This window comes from Nerophis lumbriciformis, linkage group LG22 (assembly GCF_033978685.3).
Source record: "Nerophis lumbriciformis linkage group LG22, RoL_Nlum_v2.1, whole genome shotgun sequence".
Lineage (NCBI taxonomy): Eukaryota > Metazoa > Chordata > Actinopteri > Syngnathiformes > Syngnathidae > Nerophis > Nerophis lumbriciformis.
Genome location: NC_084569.2, coordinates 11,729,257 through 11,751,483, shown reverse-complemented (window position 1 = coordinate 11,751,483; position 22,227 = coordinate 11,729,257). Strand labels below are relative to the sequence as shown.

The 22,227-nt window shown below is 37.6% G+C and overlaps 1 protein-coding gene across 2 annotated transcripts in view; it reads right to left on the bottom strand.

Moving 5' to 3' along the window:
* Positions 1-6,899: 6,899 nt before the first annotated feature.
* LOC133615560 (serine/threonine-protein kinase LMTK1-like) overlaps positions 6,900-22,227 on the bottom strand; it is a 70,918-nt gene continuing 55,590 nt past the window's right edge. Inside the window, exons 4-13 of one of the 2 annotated variants that reach the window (XM_061974240.1) lie at positions 18,475-18,554; positions 16,247-16,453; positions 16,041-16,174; positions 15,563-15,647; positions 15,356-15,477; positions 15,132-15,281; positions 11,913-15,060; positions 11,679-11,835; positions 11,426-11,611; positions 6,900-7,823 (exon numbers count right to left, since the gene is read on the bottom strand). In XM_061974240.1, the coding sequence (XP_061830224.1) occupies positions 7,795-7,823; positions 11,426-11,611; positions 11,679-11,835; positions 11,913-15,060; positions 15,132-15,281; positions 15,356-15,477; positions 15,563-15,647; positions 16,041-16,174; positions 16,247-16,453; positions 18,475-18,554 (4,298 nt within the window). In that variant the 3' untranslated portion in view covers positions 6,900-7,794. Of the gene's footprint in view, positions 7,824-11,425; positions 11,612-11,678; positions 11,836-11,912; positions 15,061-15,131; positions 15,282-15,355; positions 15,478-15,562; positions 15,648-15,809; positions 15,868-16,040; positions 16,175-16,246; positions 16,454-18,474; positions 18,555-22,227 lie in introns of those variants that run through there. The other variant, XM_061974239.1, reaches the window with a different exon arrangement.

Sequence of the window (22,227 nt, the reverse complement as noted above, 5' to 3'; positions counted from 1 at the left end):
CAGAGAAAAAAGGCATATAGGGGTGCGTTCACACTTGATTATTTTTTGGTTTTCAGTTTGAAATAACTGCTAGTACGGTTTGTTTGGGCGTTCAAACCAAGCAAGAACCTCATTGTGAACCTGCACGGACCAAAAACTGGTTCCAGTGTAAACATGATAGTGTGTGTGGGGCACTCTCCCAAAATAAAAAAAAAAGGTACACGTTAGAATATTTGATTACAAATATAAAAATAACCTACCTTATTTTCCGGACTATAAGCCGCTACTTTTTTCCCACCGCTTTGAACCCTGCAGCTTATAAAACGGTGTGGCTAATTTACAAAAAAGAAAAAAAATAGTTTTCATATTACGCCGACAAGAGACACTGAAAAGGTGTGTTATTGTTTTGTGCTATGGCGCCATCTTTTGGACGAGTTTGCTCATTGCTGCGGGTTGAAAATGTACTTCCTGTTTCGTGCATTTAGCCGGAACTATAACCACGTTTTTGCTCAAAAGGATTTCTTCATTCATCACTCCCGAGCTACGTTTATGAAGCTTTACAATATAACTAAAACAATTCATACTTGATAAACCGTCGTGCATTTAACCTGTGTAAACATGATTGTGTGTGTGTGTGTGTGTGTGTGTGTGTGTGTGTGTGTGTGTGTGTGTGTGTGTGTGTGTGTGTGTGTGTGTGTGTGTGTGTGTGTGTGTGTGTGTGTGTGTGTGTGTGTGTGTGTGTGTGTGTGTGTGTGTGTGTGTGTGTGTGTGTGTGTGATAAAATAAAAGAGATGTATGTTAGAATATTTTATTATAAATATAAAAATAACCTACCATATTTTCCGGACTTTAAGCCGCTACTTTTTTCCCACCGCTTTGAACCCTGCAGCTTATAAAACGGTGTGGCTAATTTATTTATTTTTAAAATAAAAATTTGCTAACGGCCATAATGTTTTGTATTCTACAAATAGTTTTCATATTGTTTGTGCTATGTAGCCATCTTTTGGACGAGTTTGCTCATTGCAGATGCTGCGGGTTGAAAATGTACTTCCTGTTTCGTGCGTTTAACCGGAACTATAACCACGTTTTTGCTCAAAAGGATTTCTTCATTCATCACTCCCGAGCTACGTTTATAAAGCTTTACAATATAACTACAACAATTCATACTTGATAAACTGTCGTGCATTTAACCAGTGTAAACATGATTGTGTGTGTGTGTGTGTTTGTGCGCGCGCGCGCACAAAATAAAAAAGATGTATGTTAGAATATTTTATTATAAATAGAAAAATAACCTACCATATTTTCCGCACTACAAGCCGCTACTTTTTTCCAACGCTTTGAACACTGCAGCTTATAAAACGGTGTGGCTAATTTATCAAAAAATAATAATAATAACTCGCTAACTGCCATAATGTTTTGTGTTCTACAAATAGTTGTCATATTGTTTGTGCTATGGCGCCATCTTTTGGACGGGTTTGCTCATTGCAGATGCTGCGGGTTGGAAATGTACTTCCTGTTTCGTGCATTTAACCGGAACTATAACCACGTTTTTGCTCAAAAGGATTTCTTCATTCATCACTCCCGAGCTACGTTTATAAAGCTTTACAATATAACTACAACAATTCATACTTGATAAACTGTCGTGCATTTAACCAGTGTAAACATGATTGTGTGTGTGTGTGTGTGTGTGTGTGTGTGCGCACGCGCGCACAAAGTAAAAAAGATGTATGTTAGAATATTTTATTATAAATAGAAAAATAACCTACCATATTTTCCGCACTACAAGCCGCTACTTTTTTCCAACGCTTTGAACCCTGCAGCTTATAAAACGGTGTGGCTAATTTATCAAAAAATAATAATAATAACTCGCTAACTGCCATAATGTTTTGTGTTCTACAAATAGTTGTCATATTGTTTGTGCTATGGCGCCATCTTTTGGACGGGTTTGCTCATTGCGGATGCTGCGGGTTGAAAATGTAATTCCTGTTTCGTGCATTTAACCGGAACAATAACCACGTTTTTGCTCAAAAGGATTTCTTCATTCATCACTCCCGAGCTACGTTTATAAAGCTTTACAATATAACTACAACAATTCATACTTGATAACCCGTAGTGCATTTAACCTGTGTGTGTGTATGTGTGTGTGTGTGTGTGTGTGTGTGTGTGTGTGTGGAGGGGGGGGGGCGCTCTCCCAAAATAAAAGGGGTATATGTTGGAATATTTGATTACAAATATAAAAATAACATACCATATTTTCCATACTATAAGCCGCTACTTTTTTCCAACGCTTTGAACCCTGCAGCTTATAAAACAGTGTGGCTAACTTATTTAAAAAAAAACAAATTTGCTAATGGCCATAATGTTTTGTATTCTACAAATAGTTGTCATATTGTTTGTGCTATGGCGCCATCTTTTGGACGAGTTTGCTCATTGCAGATGCTGCGGGTTGAAAATGTACTTCCTGTTTCGTGCAGTTAACCAGAATTATTACCCACCCATGGCGTTTATTTGCTCAAAAGGATTTCTTCATTCATCACGCCCGAGCTACGTTTAGAAAGCTTTACAATATAACTACAACAATTCATACTTGATAAACCGTCATGCATTTAACCAGTGTGCGTGTGTGTGTGCACACACACACAAAATAAAAAAGATGTGTGTTAGAATATTTTATTATAAATATAAAAATAACCTACCATATTTTCCGCACTACAAGCCGCTACTTTTTTCCAACGCTTTGAACCCTGCAGCTTATAAAACAGTGTGGCTAATTTATTTAAAAAAATTAAAAATTCGCTAACGGCCATAATGTTTTGTATTCTACAAATAGTTGTCATATTGTTTGTGCTATGGCGCCATCTTTTGCTCATTGCAGATGCTGCGGGTTGAAAATGTACTTCCTGTTTTATGCATTTAACCGGAACTTTTAGCCACCCTTGGCGTTTTTTGCTCAAAAGAATTTCTTCATTCATCACTCCCAAGCTACGTTTATAAAGCTTTACAATATAACTACAACAATTCATACTTGATAAACCGTCGTGCATTTAACCAGTGTAAACATGAGTGTAAAAAAGATCTATGTTAGAATATTTTATTATAAATATAAAAATAACCTACCATGTTTTCCGGACTATAAGCCGCTACTTTTTTCCAACGCTTTGAACCCTGCAGCTTATAAATCAGTGTGGCAAATTTTTTTTTTTTTTTTTTTTTAAAGCTACGTTTATAAAGCTTTACAATATAACTAAAACAATTCATTCTTGATAAACCGTCCCATGTGTGATGTCTGTAGGAGTGATTTATGTAATCAAGTGTCTGTGTTAGTATTATTAACTTACAATGGATATTCCTTTTTGTATTGTTTTCGGAGATTCACCAAAACGTCACCATGGAGTTTTATTTAGTCTGTAGTTTCGCAGCTTGTGCGTCCATGACCATGACTTCTGTTTTGTTTGATCGGCCGTTTTACTGCCGTGTTACAGGCATCGTTTGGAAACAATTAAGGTATGTAAATAAACATTCACAAAATATTTCGTACCGGTATAGTCTGGTGCATATGTAAAAAAAAAAAAAATTCAAATTTGGTGGGTGTGGCTTAAATATTGGTACGCTCTATAGTTTAAAAAAAAATACCCTACATATCAAACCCGTGCACGTGACAAATATAATAAAAGTGTGCATCAATTATGGTATATTTTTTGCCCTGAACCACAAGTGTGAATGCAGCCTCAATCAGCTTAGAAAGATGCAGGCTAATACTTGTTACCATAGCAACAACATCATCTATTCCTCACACGCGTTACACACTGTACATGTCTTTTTTTTTTGTTTGTTATTATTATTATTGACGTTAATGAGCAGCATTATTAGAAAAGGCCGTAAGTTTATGATCCGGTGGTAGTTAAATTTTTCAATGTGTGGGAATCGTGCCTTCCACTCCCATGTGTGTCCATACAGGGTTGAATGTCAAATATTAGCCCCTTTTATTCTTTTTGCTTCAACTTTTTTTTTTTTTTTTTTTGCAGTCTTTTCATTTTCTTTAATTGATGTAAAATCACAACGGAATTCTTTTATGGTCATCATAATTATTAGCTTCGAGGTAGCGGTAGCTTATATCAGATAAGGCGCAGTGTTATTATGAGCCTTCCTCAGTATTATACGCTGGTCCAAGTAAGAGTTAGATGGCGCTGGCAGGGTTTTTCAGATTAAAAATAGCAGTAGTTGATATGCTGTAGGCTTTTTTTTTTTTATCATGCCTTTAATGATTGCTTTTCTTGTTTTCTACTTTTTATATAGCTGGCACTTTCTTCATTTTTTTTTTTTTTTTTTTGTCTGTTTGTGTTATATACCTGTTGTGTACAGAAGGAGCGTAAGTTATCTTGTCCAAAATAAATCTCGGTGGACGCAAAGCTTCTTCCTGCAATTGTGTCGTAATATTTTATTAATTTTTTTTTTTTTAGGTCCTAAAATTTGAAGAAATAACCTTTGGACTAAAGGGGAACTGCACTTTTTTTTTTTTTGCAATTTTGCCTAAAAAAAAGTCTAGTTCCCCTTTAAAAAAAATTTGTCTTTTGTCCTGTTTGGCTTTTAATGTACCTTATTTAAATAAAGGAGTTTATTTAAAACTTCCTACTTAAAATCACATTTTGTGTTCTTTTTTTTTTTAAATTGTTTTTTTTTTTTTTTTTATTATTATTATTATTATTATTATTATTATTATTATTTTGTGTTCTTAATATTACTAATACTTTTTTTTTAACCGTACAACAATATTTTCGTATGGTAACCTTCTTTTTTTTCTTTTTTTTACAACGTTTATATCTCCATGCAATTATCAATCATCCTTATTTTAGACTGGAAGGTAGCAAGAAATGACAGAAAAAGCTTGAGAGAAAGTGAAGTGAAGTCTATTGTTGCAATTGTTGCAAGTGTATTGTTGCAATTGTGTCGTAATATTTTATTACGTTTTTGGTTTTTTAGGTCCAAAGGTGTGAAGAAATAACCTTTAAACTAAAGGGGAACTGCACTTTTTTTTTTTTTTTGCAATTTTGCCTAAAAAAGTGCAGTTCCCCTTTAAAAAAAAAGGCTTTTAATGTACCTTATTTAAATAAAGGAGTTTATTTAAAACGTCCTACTTAAAATCACATTTTGTGTTCTTAATATTACTAATACTTTTTTTTTAACCGTACAACAGTATTTTCGTATGGTAACCTTCTTACTTATTTTTTTTATTTTTTTTGCAAAGTTTATATCTCCATGCAATTATCAATGATCCTTATTTTGGACTGGAAGGGAGCAAGAAATGACAGAAAAAGCTTGAGAGAAAGTGAAGTGTATTGTTGCAATTGTTGCAAGTGTATTGTTGCAATTGTGTCGTAATATTTTATCACGGTTTTTCTTTTTAGGTCCAAAGGTGTGAAGAAATAACCTTTAAACTAAAGGGGAACTGCACTTATTTTTTTTTTTGCAATTTTGCCTAAAAAAGTGCAGTTCCCCTTTAAAAAAAAAAGGCTTTTAATGTACCTTATTTAAATAAAGGAGTTTATTTAAAATGTCCTACTTAAAATCACATTTTGTGTTCTTAGTATTACTAATACTTTTTTTTTAACCGTACAACAGTATTTTCGTATGGTAACCTTCTTTTTTTTCTTCTTTTTTTTTTTCTTTTTTTTTTACAAAGTTTATATCTCCATGCAATTATCAATGATCCTTATTTTGGACTGGAAGGTAGCAAGAAATGACAGAAAAAGCTTGAGAGAAAGTGAAGTGAAGTGTATTGTTGCAATTGTGTCGTAATATTTTATCACGGTTTTTCTTTTTAGGTCCAAAGGTGTGAAGAAATAACCTTTAAACTAAAGGGGAACTGCACTTATTTTTTTTGCAATTTTGCCTAAAAAAAGTGCAGTTCCCCTTTAAAAAAAAAAGGCTTTTAATGTACCTTATTTAAATATAGGAATTTATTTAAAACTTCCTACTGAAAATCACATTTTGTGTTCTTAATATTACTAATACTTTTTTTTTAACCGTACAACAGTATTTTCGTATGGTAACCTTTTTTTTTTTTTTTTTCTTTTTTTTTTTTTTACAAAGTTTATATCTCCATGCAATTATCAATGATCCTTATTTTAGACTGGAAGGGAGCAAGAAATGACAGAAAAAGCTCGAGAGAAAGTGAAGTGAAGTGTATTGTTGCAAGTGTATTGTTGCAATTGTGTCGTAATATTTTATTACGTTTTTTTTTTTTTAGGTCCAAAGGTGTGAAGAAATAACCTTTAAACTAAAGGGGAACTGCACTTATTTTTTTTGCAATTTTGCCTAAAAAAGTGCAGTTCCCCTTTAAAAAAAAAAAGGCTTTTAATGTACCTTATTTAAATAAAGTAGTTTATTTAAAACTTCCTACTTAAAATCACATTTTGTGTTCTTAATATTACTAATAATTTTTTTTTTTTAACCGTACAACAGTATTTTCGTATGGTAACCTTCTTTTTTTTTCTTCTTTTTTTTCTTTTTTTTTTTACAAAGTTTATATCTCCATGCAATTATCAATGATCCTTATTTTAGACTGGAAGGGAGCAAGAAATGACAGAAAAAGCTTGAGAGAAAGTGAAGTGAAGTGTATTGTTGCAATTGTTGCAAGTGTATTGTTGCAATTGTGTCGTAATATTTTATCACGGTTTTTCTTTTTAGGTCCAAAGGTGTGAAGAAATAACCTTTAAACTAAAGGGGAACTGCACTTATTTTTTTTTGCAATTTTGCCTAAAAAAGTGCAGTTCCCCTTTAAAGAAAAAAAAGGCTTTTAATGTACCTTATTTAAATAAAGGAGTTTATTTAAAATGTCCTACTTAAAATCACATTTTGTGTTCTTAATATTACTAATACTTTTTTTTTTAACCGTACAACAGTATTTTCGTATGGTAACCTTCTTTTTTTTTTTTTTTTACAAAGTTTATATCTCCATGCAATTATCAATGATCCTTATTTTAGACTGGAAGGTAGCAAGAAATGACAGAAAAAGCTTGAGAGAAAGTGAAGTGAAGTGTATTGTTTTGGGAAGGAGTACAACAGAGAGAAATGACAACAAAGTTTACTACTGGTGCTGGTGCCATGATACTGGTCGGTTACTACTGGTGCACGGAAAACACCAAAAATTGCCACTTTGTCTTTCTTTTTTCAACGTCTCTTTGGCAAAACGAGGGGGGGGGGATTTTGCACCTTGAATTGCATCCCGACAGCAGTAGTAATTCAAGTCAAGCTACCCGCTACATGGTCGTTATTTAACAACATGTGACGTCACGTTCAACACAATGTCCATAGAATGATGCAACGACAATACGCAGATATAGAAAATATTCATGACAAACTTTTTTCTTTTTTTCCCCCCCGATGTCCTTACAATGCAAAACACACACATAAAAGTAGACAATTTTCCTTCGTCGTGTCTACAAATAAAAGATGCGGCGTGATTTTTTTTTCACAGCAAAAAGTGCTTTTATCCCCCCGTCCATCACCTCATTACCTGTTTAAAAAATAAAGTCTCAATTGTCCGGCTACCAAAATAAGAGCTAACAGTCTTTTTTTTAAAACAATGTGAAGCAGCCAAATAAAAGTGTAGGATCTTAATTGGAATTGAACAGGGTTGGTTGTTGGGCGTGGAGATACTGAGGTCCATTTTATAATCAGCAGCAAATGACAAAAATAAAAGTGTGCAAATCACCACCAGGCACTGTCTCTTTAAGGGTCACCACCAGCAGTCCTCCTGGAAAACATCGCGGACGTGGTAACGCTGATTCGTTAGATTTCGGCTTCTGTTGTCCGTCAGTCTTTGGGGTTGTCGTCGCCGGTCCCTGTTGTGGGTAAATAAGCAGTCACGTGACTTCCAAGAACAATTTAACACAGGGGTGTCAAACGTACAAGTTTTATCCGGCCCGCGGGTTGAGTTTGCGAAGTATAAAAAAATGAGCCGAAATTTTTTGCCCTGGATCTCGACTGCCTCCCTCGATCCTCGACCCCCGCCTGGACACGGACCTTGTCGCCTCTCTCTCTTCCCCACGGACCTCACTTGGATCACGGATCCCTTTCGCCTAGCCCTCGTTGGATTTGTCTGCTTCCTCATCCAACATTGCGGTAACACACAACAGTTAATCACACACATAATTTAACACCACACACACTCTTGGATTTTGGTCACACACTCCGTTCCTTAGTTTAAGTATAGTCAGTTTGTATTGTTTATTATTATTATATATATACATATATATATTGACGATTAGAGATGTCCGATAATGTCGGCCGGCCGATAAATGCGTTAAAATGTAATATGTAATTATCGGTATCGGTTATATCGGTAATACGTAATTATCGGTATCGGTTTTTTAATTATCGGTATTGTTTTTTTTGTTTTTTTAATTAAATCAACATAAAAAACACAAGATACACTTACAATTAGTGCACCAACCCATATATATACATATATATATTGACGATTAGAGATGTCCGATAATGTCGGCCGGCCGATAAATGCGTTAAAATGTAATATCGGAAATTATCGGTATCGGTTTTTTAATTATCGGTATTGTTTTTTTTTTTTGTTTGTTTTTTTTAATTAAATCAACATAAAAAACACAAGATACACTTACAATTAGTGCACCAACCCATATATATACATATATATATTGACGATTAGAGATGTCCGATAATGTCGGCCGGCCGATAAATGCGTTAAAATGTAATATCGGAAATTATCGGTATCGGTTTTTTAATTATCCGTATTGGGTTTTTTTTGTTTGTTTTTTTGTTTGTTTTTTTATTAAATCAACATAAAAAACACAAGATACACTTACAATTAGTGCACCAACCCATATATATACATATATATATTGACGATTAGAGATGTCCGATAATGTCGGCCGGCAGATAAATGCGTTAAAATGTAATATCGGAAATTATCGGTATCGGTTTTTTAATTATCGGTATTGTTTTTTTGTTTTGTTTTTTTGTTGTTGTTTTTTTAATTAAATCAACATAAAAAACACAAGATACACTTACAATTAGTGCACCAACCCATATATATATACATATATATATTGACGATTAGAGATGTCCGATAATGTCGGCCGGCCGATAAATGCGTTAAAATGTAATATCGGAAAGTATCGGTTTTTTAATTATCGGTATTGTTTTTTTGTTTTGTTTTTTTGTTGTTGTTTTTTTAATTAAATCAACATAAAAAAACACAAGATACACTTACAATTAGTGCACCAACCCAAAAAAACCTCCCTCCCCCATTCACACTCATTCACACAAAAGGGTTGTTTCTTTCTGTTATTAATATTCTGGTTCCTACATTATATATCAATATATATCAATACAGTCTGCAAGGGATACAGTCTGTAAGCACACATGATTGTGCGTGCTGCTGGTCCACTAATAGTACTAACCTTTAACAGTTAATTTGACTAATTTTCATTAATTACTAGTTTCTATGTAACTGTTTTTATATTGTTTTACTTTTTTATACAAGAAAATGTTTTAATTTATTTATCTTATTTTATTTTATTTTTATTTTTTTAAAGTACCTTATCTTCACCATACCTGGTTGTCCAAATTAGGCATAATAATGTGTTAATTCCACGACTGTATATATCGGTTGATATCGGTATCGGTAATTAAAGAGTTGGACAATATCGGAATATCGGATATCGGCAAAAAGCCATTATCGGACATCCCTATTGACGATATATATAATAAATCATTGAACATTACCGCCCCCTGGTGTCTGAGCCGTCATCTCCCCTCTGTAAACACAACAGTAAGTTCCCGCCCTTGGTTCCCTGCCAAGCCCTTTTGGATTTGTCCGCTTCCTCACTCATCATTACGGTACCACACAGCAATTAATTCCTACACATAGTCTTACACCATACGCACTCTTGGATTTTGTCACACTCCATTTCCTTAGTTTAAGTATATTTAATAATATATATATATATATATATATATATATATATATATATATATATATATATATTTATATATAATAATAAAAACCATAGAGCAATATTGCCCCCTCGTGGTATTGTGCTGTCACAACTCCCTCTGTAAACCATAACAGACGCCCCTGATTGAATACCTTGCTAATTAGAGGGCTGTTGGTATGCATTCTACTTTTGAACGCACAAAAGTGAAAATGTGTCAAAACGTGCACCCCTCCTACACACAAAAAAATGTTGGGTAAAAAAATAACCCAATTTTAACCCAACTGCTGGTTCAGAAAAGGACGAACCCCTCATTTGAGTTGTTTTAACTCAACATTTTTGGGTTAATTTAACCAAAAAGTTGAGTTGTGATAACTTAATGTTGGGTTATTCCCAACCAAACTATTGGTTTAAATTGTTTAACCCAAAAGTTGGGTTATGCTAACTCAATGTTGGTTGATTCATAACCCAACTATTGGGTTGAATTTATTTAACACAAAAGCTGAGTTATGCTCACTACAATGCGGGTTTATTCCAAACCCAACTATTGGGTTGCGCAATTTAGCGCTCCTTGACCCAATATACATCCATCCATCCATCTTCAACCGCTTATCCGGAATCGGGTCGTGGGCACAACAGCTCCAGCAGACTTCCTTTCTCTAGAGCAACATCAGCAACTTCCTCCTGGTGGATCCCGAAGCGTTCCCAGGCCAGAGAGGAGATGTAATCCCCCCATCTGGTCCTTGGCCTACCCCGGGGTCTCCTACCAATGGGACGTGCAACGAGGACATCCCTCGGGAGACGCTCGTGAGGCATCCACACGAGATGCCCGAACCACCTAAGCTGGTTCCTTTCCAAGCGAAGGAGCAGCGGCTCTACTCCGAGTCTCTCTCGGGTGACTGAACTTCTCACCCTATCTCTAATTCCAACCCTTGATGCTGAGTGCCAAGCAGGGAGGTAATGAGTCCCATTTTTATTGTCTTTGGTATGACTCGGCCGGGGTTTGAACTCACAACCTACCGATCTCAGGGCGGACACTCTGACCACTAGGCCACTGAGTAGGTTCAAAAGTTGAATAGTTGAAAAACAGCTGCCAGCAAGAAAAATGTCTTTGCAGGGGTACGGCAGGACCTGGCAACTATTTGTTCCAAAGACGTTTAAAGTTTAATGATCATCAAACGTTGAGGATATCTGTATTGCATATATGCTAGCATGTCTTCCAAAGCATGTTGGTCAACAAAGGGGCACCACAAATTTGAATTCTAGTCATGTAAAAAGAAATGGTGTCCCAATGTCATAATTTCTTGGCAAGGCGCTTTTTGATCTAATGTCATTTATGTATACTATGACAAGCGGTAGAAAATGGACGGAAGGAAGTGTACATATTTTCCCTGAGAGTACAAAGTATCAAGGTAGTAAGTGTGGCTCTCAGTGCACAAATTACAAAGCTCCCTATGAGGAATGATGATACTGACCAGTTGCTGTGACCGTGTCCGAGACATGCGTGATGGAGAATCTGGAGACCATAAATCGGTTCATTGCCACTGTTGCAGATTTCACCACCTCTGGACTGTTTGAGGGTGAAGCGAGCGTAGGTTGGGTCTCGGGCGTGGAATCAGGTGGAGGTTTCTCAAATGCCAGATCTTCTTCCCACTTGTGACCTGAAAGCAAATGAACAGTCATTGGGTGTCACCACTGACAGCTGAATCCAATTTTGACCCTTCTCACCTTCCTCTGCATCGTCTTTCTCCTCTGCGTCACACTGTGTCTCACAGGCTGAGAGGGGCGTCTCAAGCTGAAAGGTGTTTTCATCCAGTGGGTCCTTCATGCTGTACTCCGCTTCATCTGAGAAGTTGAAGTCCACAAGTTCTCCGGTCGGGCTCTCCTGGAGATCACAGCAACAATGAATGAATAAAGCACCTTATTTCAAGGCCCGACCCTAACATGTTTTTGAGGCCGTACTTGGTCAAAGAGGAACACGGTGACGTCGTCAAAAAAGGACACTGCCTTTTTCTTTCTCTCCAGTTTGTCACAGAAGGACTGAGTGAGAAGCGTCGGCATCTTCAGGAGGCCGCGGAGGTGTCGTGCCCTGCTGCTGTCGCTCACCACCACCGGCACCATGCTCAAATCTTCGTCACTGCCCTCGCTGTCTTCCTCCGCCTGGATGCTGTAGGTCCTCAACTCTTCGTCTGACTCGCTGTCCTCGGAGTCATCCTCGTCCTCTGCCTCCTCCAGGGGTGCTCTCACGGCTTCTCCGCACAACTCGAGCATTGACGAAGAAGATGACAGCTCGGCCGCGACAGTTGGCTCTTCACATAAACTGTCGCATTCCTCGGCATCAATGTCCTCAAATTCTTCCTCATTCATGCAGACTCCTTCCATTCTTTCCTCCGATGTTTCCACATGATTGAATTCCGGGAGTTCGTCGTCCACTGTGGTTTGATCAGTGTTCTCTTTCGTCTCATCGTCATCTTTGTAATCAGATACAGTGGATTCAGAGCAGGAAATTTGCGTCTGGCCACAGTCTTCAGATCGCTTACTCTCGTCCTGATAGTTACCCGAGGCCTCTTGGACAGTGGAGGACAATTCAGACACAGTGGAATTGCTGAGTTCTGAGCGAGGCTCTTCTTGGTGCTCTGTGTCCAACCCCAGGTCATCATTCTCTGGTGCAGACTCTTTGGTCAAGCAACCACCCATCTGTGCAGGAAACGGTGACAACATGGAAAGCCCAGGTGTAGAAAGGAGGTCAGAGGGTTTAGCCAAAACACAACTTTTAATTTGTTTCAGGTCCTCAGTGATATTAAACTCCCTTTTGGTAGCATCAACATCTTTGTAAGAGCTCGGTTTTTCTGCAAGTTTAGTTGGACCTGAAAAGAATTTACTGTCATCCTCTCGTGGACTTTTGTCGTTTTCATAGTCAGAAAAGTAGGCCGAGTCCCTGTATGGGTGTTTATCAGTCGTTTGCTTTAACTGGACTTCTGAGGCACTGGTGAGACCTTGATGTACTTGCAGAACAAGTTCACCTCTTTGGGGATCAGACAGCTCCTTAAACATAAATTCCGGGGATCCGTTGTTTTCTGTGTCATAGCCGCTATCCAGGGATTTGGGCTGGGCAGGAGTACTGAAGGAGTCTGGGCTGAAGGCTTGGTCAGAGGTGCTTGCCACAGATGAAGAGAGGTTTGTGGTGTCCACAGAGTCAGTAGTTCTCTCTGTATTCTTCACTGGACTCAACTCGTACTCCTGTATCTCTGCATAATCAAGGTTAAAATCAGCGAATATGCCTGATGTAATATCTGTGAAGTCATCATCCTCCTCGCTGTAGTCTCCAAGCTCCACTAAAGTACAAGTGGAATTCCTGGTCCTAATTCCACTCCCGAGCTCTCTCGTGTTTTTTTCTAAAGGAGCGTAATTTAGTCGTAAGTCTCTTAGAGTAGGGACTCCTGTTGAAGCATCCTCCCAAATGCCAGTCATCTTCTTCTCTGGTAATACTTCAATCCGGCCAGTCCGAGACTCTTTGAAGGAGTTAGGTGACTGTATATAACTTGGCTCAGGTATCTTCTTGGGCTCAGAATGGAGTCTCTCTCCATTAAGTATCAACTGATTGTTATTGTTCCCACTGGCACTGGAGTTGGCAATGCAATCATTACTTTCTAAACTGGCTAAGTTGTTTTGCTCTGGACTGGTCCGCTTATCTTGGTGACACAGGTGAATGTATGAACCTAATTCTTTGGGTTTACTAGTAGAAGTACAAGCAGATTCCCCTTCTCCTGCCTCCAGTTTAGAAGTTTTGCAACTGCGGAAGGTTTTGGTGGTGTCCTTGGTTAAACACCACAGTTCTGTTGTGTTATATTGAAGATCTAGATAGTTTTCCATCCTACTTGTGTTCCTTTTGCTGAAACTCAGGATGTTGTTGTTAGCAGAATGGTTTGAAGTCCAATTTGTGGCTTCTTCCTCAAAGAAAGCACCATCGTTTATGTCTCTGCCCACTAGCAGGCCATCACCTGTCTCAATATCTATGCTAATGTGGTTACCGATGGGTAGTGTCTTTTGCAGGGAGCCCACCGCACTAATAGAGCCGCTTCTGTCTTCAAGGTAGGGGTCACACAAACCTAAGCTGGGGCTGCTCATTGCTTGTGTCAGACTAGATTGACTTTCTGAACATTCCACTGGGTGGCCAACATTATATTCAAACAGATGGTGTGGGTGGTCAACGTTGTAGTCAGCGTCAACTAGAAAGGAAGAGGTGCATGCACGGGATTGTCGTAACATTACAGGGCTGCTGTATGCCTGTCTTATAAGGGGGTCCATGGTTAGCTGCAAAGTGGGGCTTGAATCTGAGTCATAGGCTGTTGATTTGGTGCTGTCAGCAGTTGACCAATAAGCATTTGATTGTGCCGTGGGGGTCTGACTCTCAGGGGACAACCTTGTGTTGCCACTCAGTACAGGACTGCAGTCTACTGTGTTGTCATCCAAGTTAATGTTACATTCTGATGTTTCTTCTATACGGATGTAATACTCGCTGCTGACAGAGGGGCTGAGGGCGCTTAAAACAGGGACCACACATGGATGCTCTGGTTCATAGTAGGATGGCGATACGCTTGACAACTCAGTCCTGCAGCCGCCTGATATACTGGCATCACTTGAATAGTATACATCCTGGTAGTGCGGGTTCCCCTGGCACAGCGGTCCACTAGTGGACGATGAGCAGTAGGGATGCTCAGCTCTGCCTTGCTCCCATTTGTACTCAAAGTTGAGACCGTGACTGGTCTCTGTGACGGTCAACAAGTCGTCTCCCGTGTCAGAGTGGAAGCTGTCGGAGAAGTGCTTCAGCAGGGGGAAGGACGATGAGGCAGACGAGGCCAGCTCTGCCGCCTGAGTTTGGGTCTGGATGCGGGCCTCAGCCGCGGCAAGTGTTGGCGTGAGGACAAGTGGTGCGGCTGTGTGGGGGGGGCTTCCCAGCAAGTTTGGTCTCAAAGCATTCCAGCGTTCTTCAAAATCTTCCTCAGCCTCACTAGAGCTTTTAGCGCAGAGGTATGTTAGCAAGAGGGGAACTTCCTCGCTACTTGGTCTTAGCTCTGGTTGCAGCCAGCAGAACTGCATTACCTCATACCTAGAGACAGACATACATGGTTTAACGACAACCTTTCTATGACAAATATCGACACGACTGAATATTCTCACCAGCGCTCAGCAAGAGGTAAGTGGATCTGCGGTTTGGCCAGTTTGAGCTGCTGTTCTCTGACGGCATATGTCAGCACCTGTCTGTCAGAGTACTGTCTGTATGGCTGCTCTCCGAACTCAAACAGCTCCCACATGGTTACCCCCAACGACCTAAAAAAGACGGGAGCAATGAATTGAAGGCTGTCATTAGAGGCTGAAGAAAACATGCTTAGCCATGTAAATACCATATGTTGCTTGATTTAGTCTGATTAACAATCAGCAGGTTTCCATGGACTTCGTCTATGAGCTCAGGGGCAATCCAACGCAGGGGCACCCAAATCTGGTCTTGTGTAAAATAGTAGTCCTCCTGCAGGTTTGAATACACAAAGTCAGCTCATCAGGTACAGTAACAACCAGCCTTGACGAATAGTATACTAAAGTACAAGTCAAACCTTATACAGACTGTGAGAAAGCCCGTAGTCTCCGATTTTAACCGACATTTCTGATGTTAGCAGGCAGTTTCGTAGGGCCAGGTCACTGTAAAGGCAAAATCCCTTTTGAATTTTTTGGATCACTTGCATTATAAATGTGATCAGACTTGTAGCATCTGTGACCCAATAAAATCTGACCTTGAACCAAAAATGGGCGCTGGAAACGATAATCTAATCTGTTCCACTGAGTCACTTAGTATTGTCTCACCTCCTCCACAAACTTCATCCTCTGACCAGTTGCCATGGCAGCCACAGAACGATGGGAAAGCTCAAGAGGAGGAGTCCGGGGTCGCCCCCGGCAACAAAATCACTGATGCTGGAGTTTTGAGATGACGACTCTGGCAGCACCAGGATGTTGTTGCAGAGAACGACCAGCAGAGGACAGCACTGGCGCATGCTGAGGAATTGTAGGCTGCTAATAGAATGAAAGGGTGATTACCTGTGTATGAAGTTGTTCTTATGGAGGTGTAAAAGCCCCGAGGCGATGTCGCATGCCATTCGCTGGAGGATGAGCGGGTCGGGAGTCTCTGAGTCAGTCACCCGGCACCCACGGAGATAGCTTTTCAAGTCACCCTTAGGGAAAACCAGATAAAAATGTCACTGCAGCCCCCTAGAAAGGGATAGAGGTTGCTAAAAGTCTCCTACCAGCGGACAAAACTCCATGACAAGCAGATAAGGCGTGACCTCTGAGCATTGGGCCAAGCACTGCAAGAGGGCGGGGTGCTGTAATGTCCGAAAAGGCTGGACCTCCTCCAGGAACTGCATCTGGTCCTGCACGCTGGCGCTGGCCTTCAGCTCTTTGACCACCACCTGGGTGGTGCTGAGACCCACGTTGACCTCGCCCAGCAACACCTGTCAGGTGCACACAGCAAATTTAGCCCTGCACCTATAAAGTAGGCACACAGGTTGCGTGCAAAATCCTACCGAATAGTTTTGTCGCCGGTTTTATTTGGTAAATCCTGTGTTTTTCTACGTACAATCGTGGTCATGTAATGAACATAATGTCAAGGCTGTCTTGAGTTTCCAATAATTTCTACAACTCTTATTTTTTTGTGATATAGTGATTGGAGCACATACTTGTTGGTCACAAAAACATGGAGTTTGGTTCTTTTATGAATTTATTACGGGTCTACTGAAAATGTGAGCAAATCTGCTGGGTCAAAAGTATACATACAGCAATGTTAATATTTGGTTACATGTCCCTTGGCAAGTTTCACTGCAATAAGGCGCTTTTGGTAGTGAAGTGAATTATATTTATATAGCGCTTTGCTCTCATGACTCAAAGCACTTTTACATAGTGAAACCCAGGGGCGTCACTAGCTTTTAAGGACAGGGGGGGCTTAGCCCCCAGGAGATGCACAGGATGCGAGCAAATGTTACGCACGAGCACAAAATTGTTATTATTATTATTTTTAAAAAATGCACGGGACGAAATGAAATGCTCCCCGGGACGATGGCTTTTAACCATTTTTTTTCTTTTTCTTTTTATGTATTTATTCATTTTACCTTTTATATTAAATGTCTTGGTTTTTCCTCTGAAAATCCTATGAAATGTTTAACAAGCCATCCTATAATAATACAACAGATATTAATGTAACAATACAATAAAACAAATATATTTAATTATGTTTTTTTCATTATTTTAACAATAGGCTAATGTATATTACTTTATATAGATTCTACAAGAAACACAAAACTTAAAAAATAAATTATTTACAATTGCACACACAAGGTTTTGTGCAGCTTCACTCATTGTAAAGGAAGATAATGTGCTTCGTACACCTTCAGGACCGCAAGCAAGGTCGCAGAGAAAATGCGGACTGGAATTTGAGTGATGTGGGCATTTTCTATATGAACAAGTGGAATGGATTGGATACCGACGCACTAAAGGGGCTCTCTACCTTACGCTACGAAGTGAGGGGAAACTGAGTGAGTAATAACAAGTTATATGATTATTTATTTAAACTCATATTTGGGCCACTTTATAATGAAAATGTCGGCATGTATTTGTAAAAACAAACAAAAAAGCACCAAATTATTTAGGGGGGCTTAAGAATATTTTAGGGGGGCTTGAGCCCCCCTAAAATAGGCCTAACAACGCCAATGGTGAAACCCAATATCTAAGTTACATTTAAACCAGTGTGGGTGGCACTGGGAGCAGGTGGGTAAAGTGTCTTGCCCAAGGACACAACGGCAGTGACTATGATGGCGAAAGCGGAGATCGAACCTGGAACCCTCAAGTTGCCGGCACGGCCACTCTACCAACCGAGCTATACCGCCCCAAGTAGCCATCCACAAGCTTCTGGCAAGCTTCTGGTTGCATTTTTGACCAAAATTGGTGCAGTTCAGCTAAATGTGTTGGTTTTCTGACATGGACTTGTTTCTTCAGCATTGTCCACATGGTTAAGTCAGGACTTTGGGGAGGCCATTCTAAAACCTTAAATCGAGCCTGATTTAGCCATTCCTTTATCACTTTTGACGTGTGTTTGGGGTCATTGTCCTGTTGGAACACCCAACTGCGCCCAAGGCTGATGATTTTCGGTTTTCCTGAAGAATTTGGCTACCAAAAGTGCCGTATTGCAGTGAAACTTGCCAAGGGACGTGTAAGCAAATATTAACATTGCTGTATGTATACTTTTGACCCAGCAGATTTGCTCACATTTTCAGTATGTACTCCAATCACTCTTATCACAAAAAAATAAGAGTTGTAGAAATGATAGGAAACTCAAGACAGCCATGACATTATGTTCTTTACAAGTGTACGTAAACTTTTGACCACGACTGTACAAAAACGACTAAAATTAGCCACAGAAGAGCGATCCTGTCAAATGCCAAGAAGAAAGGAGGCAGGGATAAAAAGAGTCGTGATTTACCTTGCCGAACCAGCCATAGCCAATCTCCTTGAGATAGAGCAGACTATGGCGGCTGAGGTCTGAAGATTTGAGAAGCTGGACTAGAACAAAAAAGAGACAAAAATACAAGATTTTTTTAGAAAGTAGAAACATACAAAGTGTCTTTAACGCACTGGTAACCAGGCTTGACAAAGACAAAAGTCATCTTTAAACGCTATTGCAATAGGAGAGGGATCACTTTGATAACAAAACAAATAATGCTACATTATATTGAAAATGAAAAATATTTTTATGTATAGTCAGAGCTACAATGCAATGAAAAGCACATATTGGTTTTAATCACAAAAAATATATATTTGTGCTTTTTTTTTTTTGTAATAGGTACTACACTTGAAAAGGGTGTATTTCATCTGTACATTATATTACATTTTGAAAAGTGCTGCCTTTGCAATTGTTGTCAGTCTGCAAAAGAAAGCGTGTATCTCCAAGTTAAGCGAAAAAACAACAACCGAAAACCTTTGGAGATACATGCTTTTAATTTAGATCAGGGGGCCCCAAACTTTAAAAAAAAAAATTTGGCCGGGGACCGGGCTGTATATATATGTATGTAGGTATGTGTATATATATATATATATATATATATATATATATATATATATATATATATATATATAAATATATATATAAATATAAATAAAACGTGTCATCATCGCGCTCGGAATATATAATTCTATTTATATATATATTTAAAAAAATAAATAATATATATATATATATATATATATATATATATATATAATTTTATTTTATTTTTTTAATATATATATAAATATATATAAAAAAATATATATATATGTATATATATATATATATATATATATATATATTTTTTTTTTTTTTTAATATATATATACATATATATATATTTATATATGTATATGTATATATATATATAACGTGTCATCATCGCGCTCGGAATATATAATTCTATTTATATATATATATTTAAAAAAAATATATATATATATATAAATAACTAAATATATATATATATATATATATATATATATATATATATATATATATATATATATATATATATATATATATATATATATAATATACAAATTTCAAAAAAATAATATACTGTATTTTCCGAGTACGATGATGTCATGTTATCGATGGGAAAATGCATTTTTAGACAATGTGATTTGCCTGAGCAGCTAGGAGACACCAAGAGTAACAAGCGGCAGAAAATGGATTACAAAGGAGAGATTTAAAAAAATAAAATAAAATAACAAATACATGTATATATACATATATATATATATGTATATATATATTATTTTTTTTAACTTGGGACTTCCCGCCGGCCGGATTTTGGACGCTGGCGGATGTTTGGGGACCCCTGTTTGTTTTTTTTCACAAATTTGCCAAAACATTTTTATTTGATAGGAACTATAAATTACACTTTTTAGCACACAGGGACATTTTATCGAAAGCCAAATAATGGTTTTAAATAAATAACGATAAAAATGTGACAAATTAGAAGATGCCCGATTTCCATTTCACAACATTTCACCTTTAAAGACACTTCATAAAATTTTAAATTGGAAAAATAAAATAAAATTGTCTAACACTGTCTTTACTCTTATAATCACCAAATGGTGATTTACATTTAAAATTTTTGAATTAAAAAAAAAAAGGCTTTAAAAAGCGTGTCAAATTTGAAGATTCGTAATTTTCATTCAGACACAAAATAACATAACTACATTCCAATAGATCGAAAAACGGAATGACCAATAAACACTAATTTTATAATCGTTTCTATCTAATGAAAAACATTTATCTCTAAATGTTTTTTTGTTTAGATGTTGCAATAAAAATGTACCACATTTTGAGACGCATGCTTTTCATTGGGCTAGGACTTCACAGGCACTACATAATACCTGTATTTTTCGATATGCAAATCCTGCCATAGTTTTTACCGTCATATGATGAAAAACGTGTATCTCCACAAGGACTTCACAGGCACTACATAATATCTGTATATTTCGATGTGTAAATTCCGTCATAGTTTTTACCGTCCTATGATGAAAAACGCGTATCTCCACAAGGACTTCACAAGCACTACATAATATCTGTATTTTTCGTTGTACATATTCCGCCATAGTTTTTACCATCCTATGATGAAAAACTCCACAAGGACTTCACAGGCACTACATAATATCTGTATATTTCGTTGTGCAAATTCCGCCATAGTTTTTACCGTCATATGATGAAAAACGTGTATCTTCACAAGGACTTCACAGGCACTACATAATATCTGTATATTTCGATATGAAAAACTTGTATCTTCACAAGGACTTCACAGGCACTACATAATATCTGTATATTTCGATGTGCAAATTCCGCCATAGTTTTTACCGTCTTATGATGAAAAACGTGTATCTTCACAAGGACTTCACAGGCACTACATAATATCTGTATATTTCGATATGAAAAACTTGTATCTTCACAAGGACTTCACAGGCACTACATAATATCTGTATATTTCGATGTGCAAATTCCGCCATAGTTTTTACCGTCATATGATGAAAAACTCCACAAGGACTTCACAGGCACTACATAATATCTGTATATTTCATTGCGCAAATTCCGCCATAGTTTTTACCGTCATATGATGAAAAACGTGTACCTCCACAAGGACTTAACAGGCACTACATAATGTCTGTATATTTCGATATGAAAAACTTGTATCTTCACAAGGACTTCACAGGCACTACATAATATCTGTATATTTCGATATGCAAACTCACCCCATAGTTTTTACTGTCCTATGATGAAAAACACGTATCTCCACAAGGACTTCACAGGCACTACATAATGTCTGTATATTTCGATGTGTATATTCCGTCATAGTTTTTACCTTCCTATGATGAAAAATGTATATCTTCACAAGGACTTCACAGGCACTACGTAATATCTGTATATTTCGATATGAAAAACGTGTATCTCCACAAGGACTTCACAGGCACTACATAATATCTGTATATTTCGATGTGTAAATTCCGTCATAGTTTTTACCTTCCTATGATGAAAAACGTGTATCTCCACAAGGACTTCACAGGCACTACATAATATCTGTATATTTCGATATGCAAACCCACCCCATAGTTTTTACCGTCCTATGATGAAAAACGTGTATCTCCACAAGGACTTCACAGGCACTCCATAATATCTGTATATTTTGATGTGTAAATTCCGTCATAGTTTTTCCCTTCCTATGATGAAAAATGTATATCTTCACAAGGACTTCACAGGGACTACGTAATATCTGTATATTTCGATATGAAAAACGTGTATCTCCACAAGGACTTCACAGGCACTACATAATATCTGTATATTTCGATGTGTAAATTACGTCATAGTTTTTACCTTCCTATGATGAAAAAGGTATATCTTCACAATGACTTCACAGGCACTACATAATATCTGTATATTTCGTTGTGCAAATTCCGCCATAGTTTTTACCGCTATATGATGAAAAACGTATATCTCCACAAGGACTTCACAGGCACTACATAATATCTGTATTTTTCGTTCACATAGTTTTTACCGTCCTATGATGAAAAACTCCACAAGGATTTCACAGGCACTACATAATATCTGTATATTTCGTAGTGCAAATTCCGCCATAGTTTTTACTGTCATATGATGAAAAACGTGTATCTTCACAAAGACTTCACAGGCACTACATAATATCTGTATATT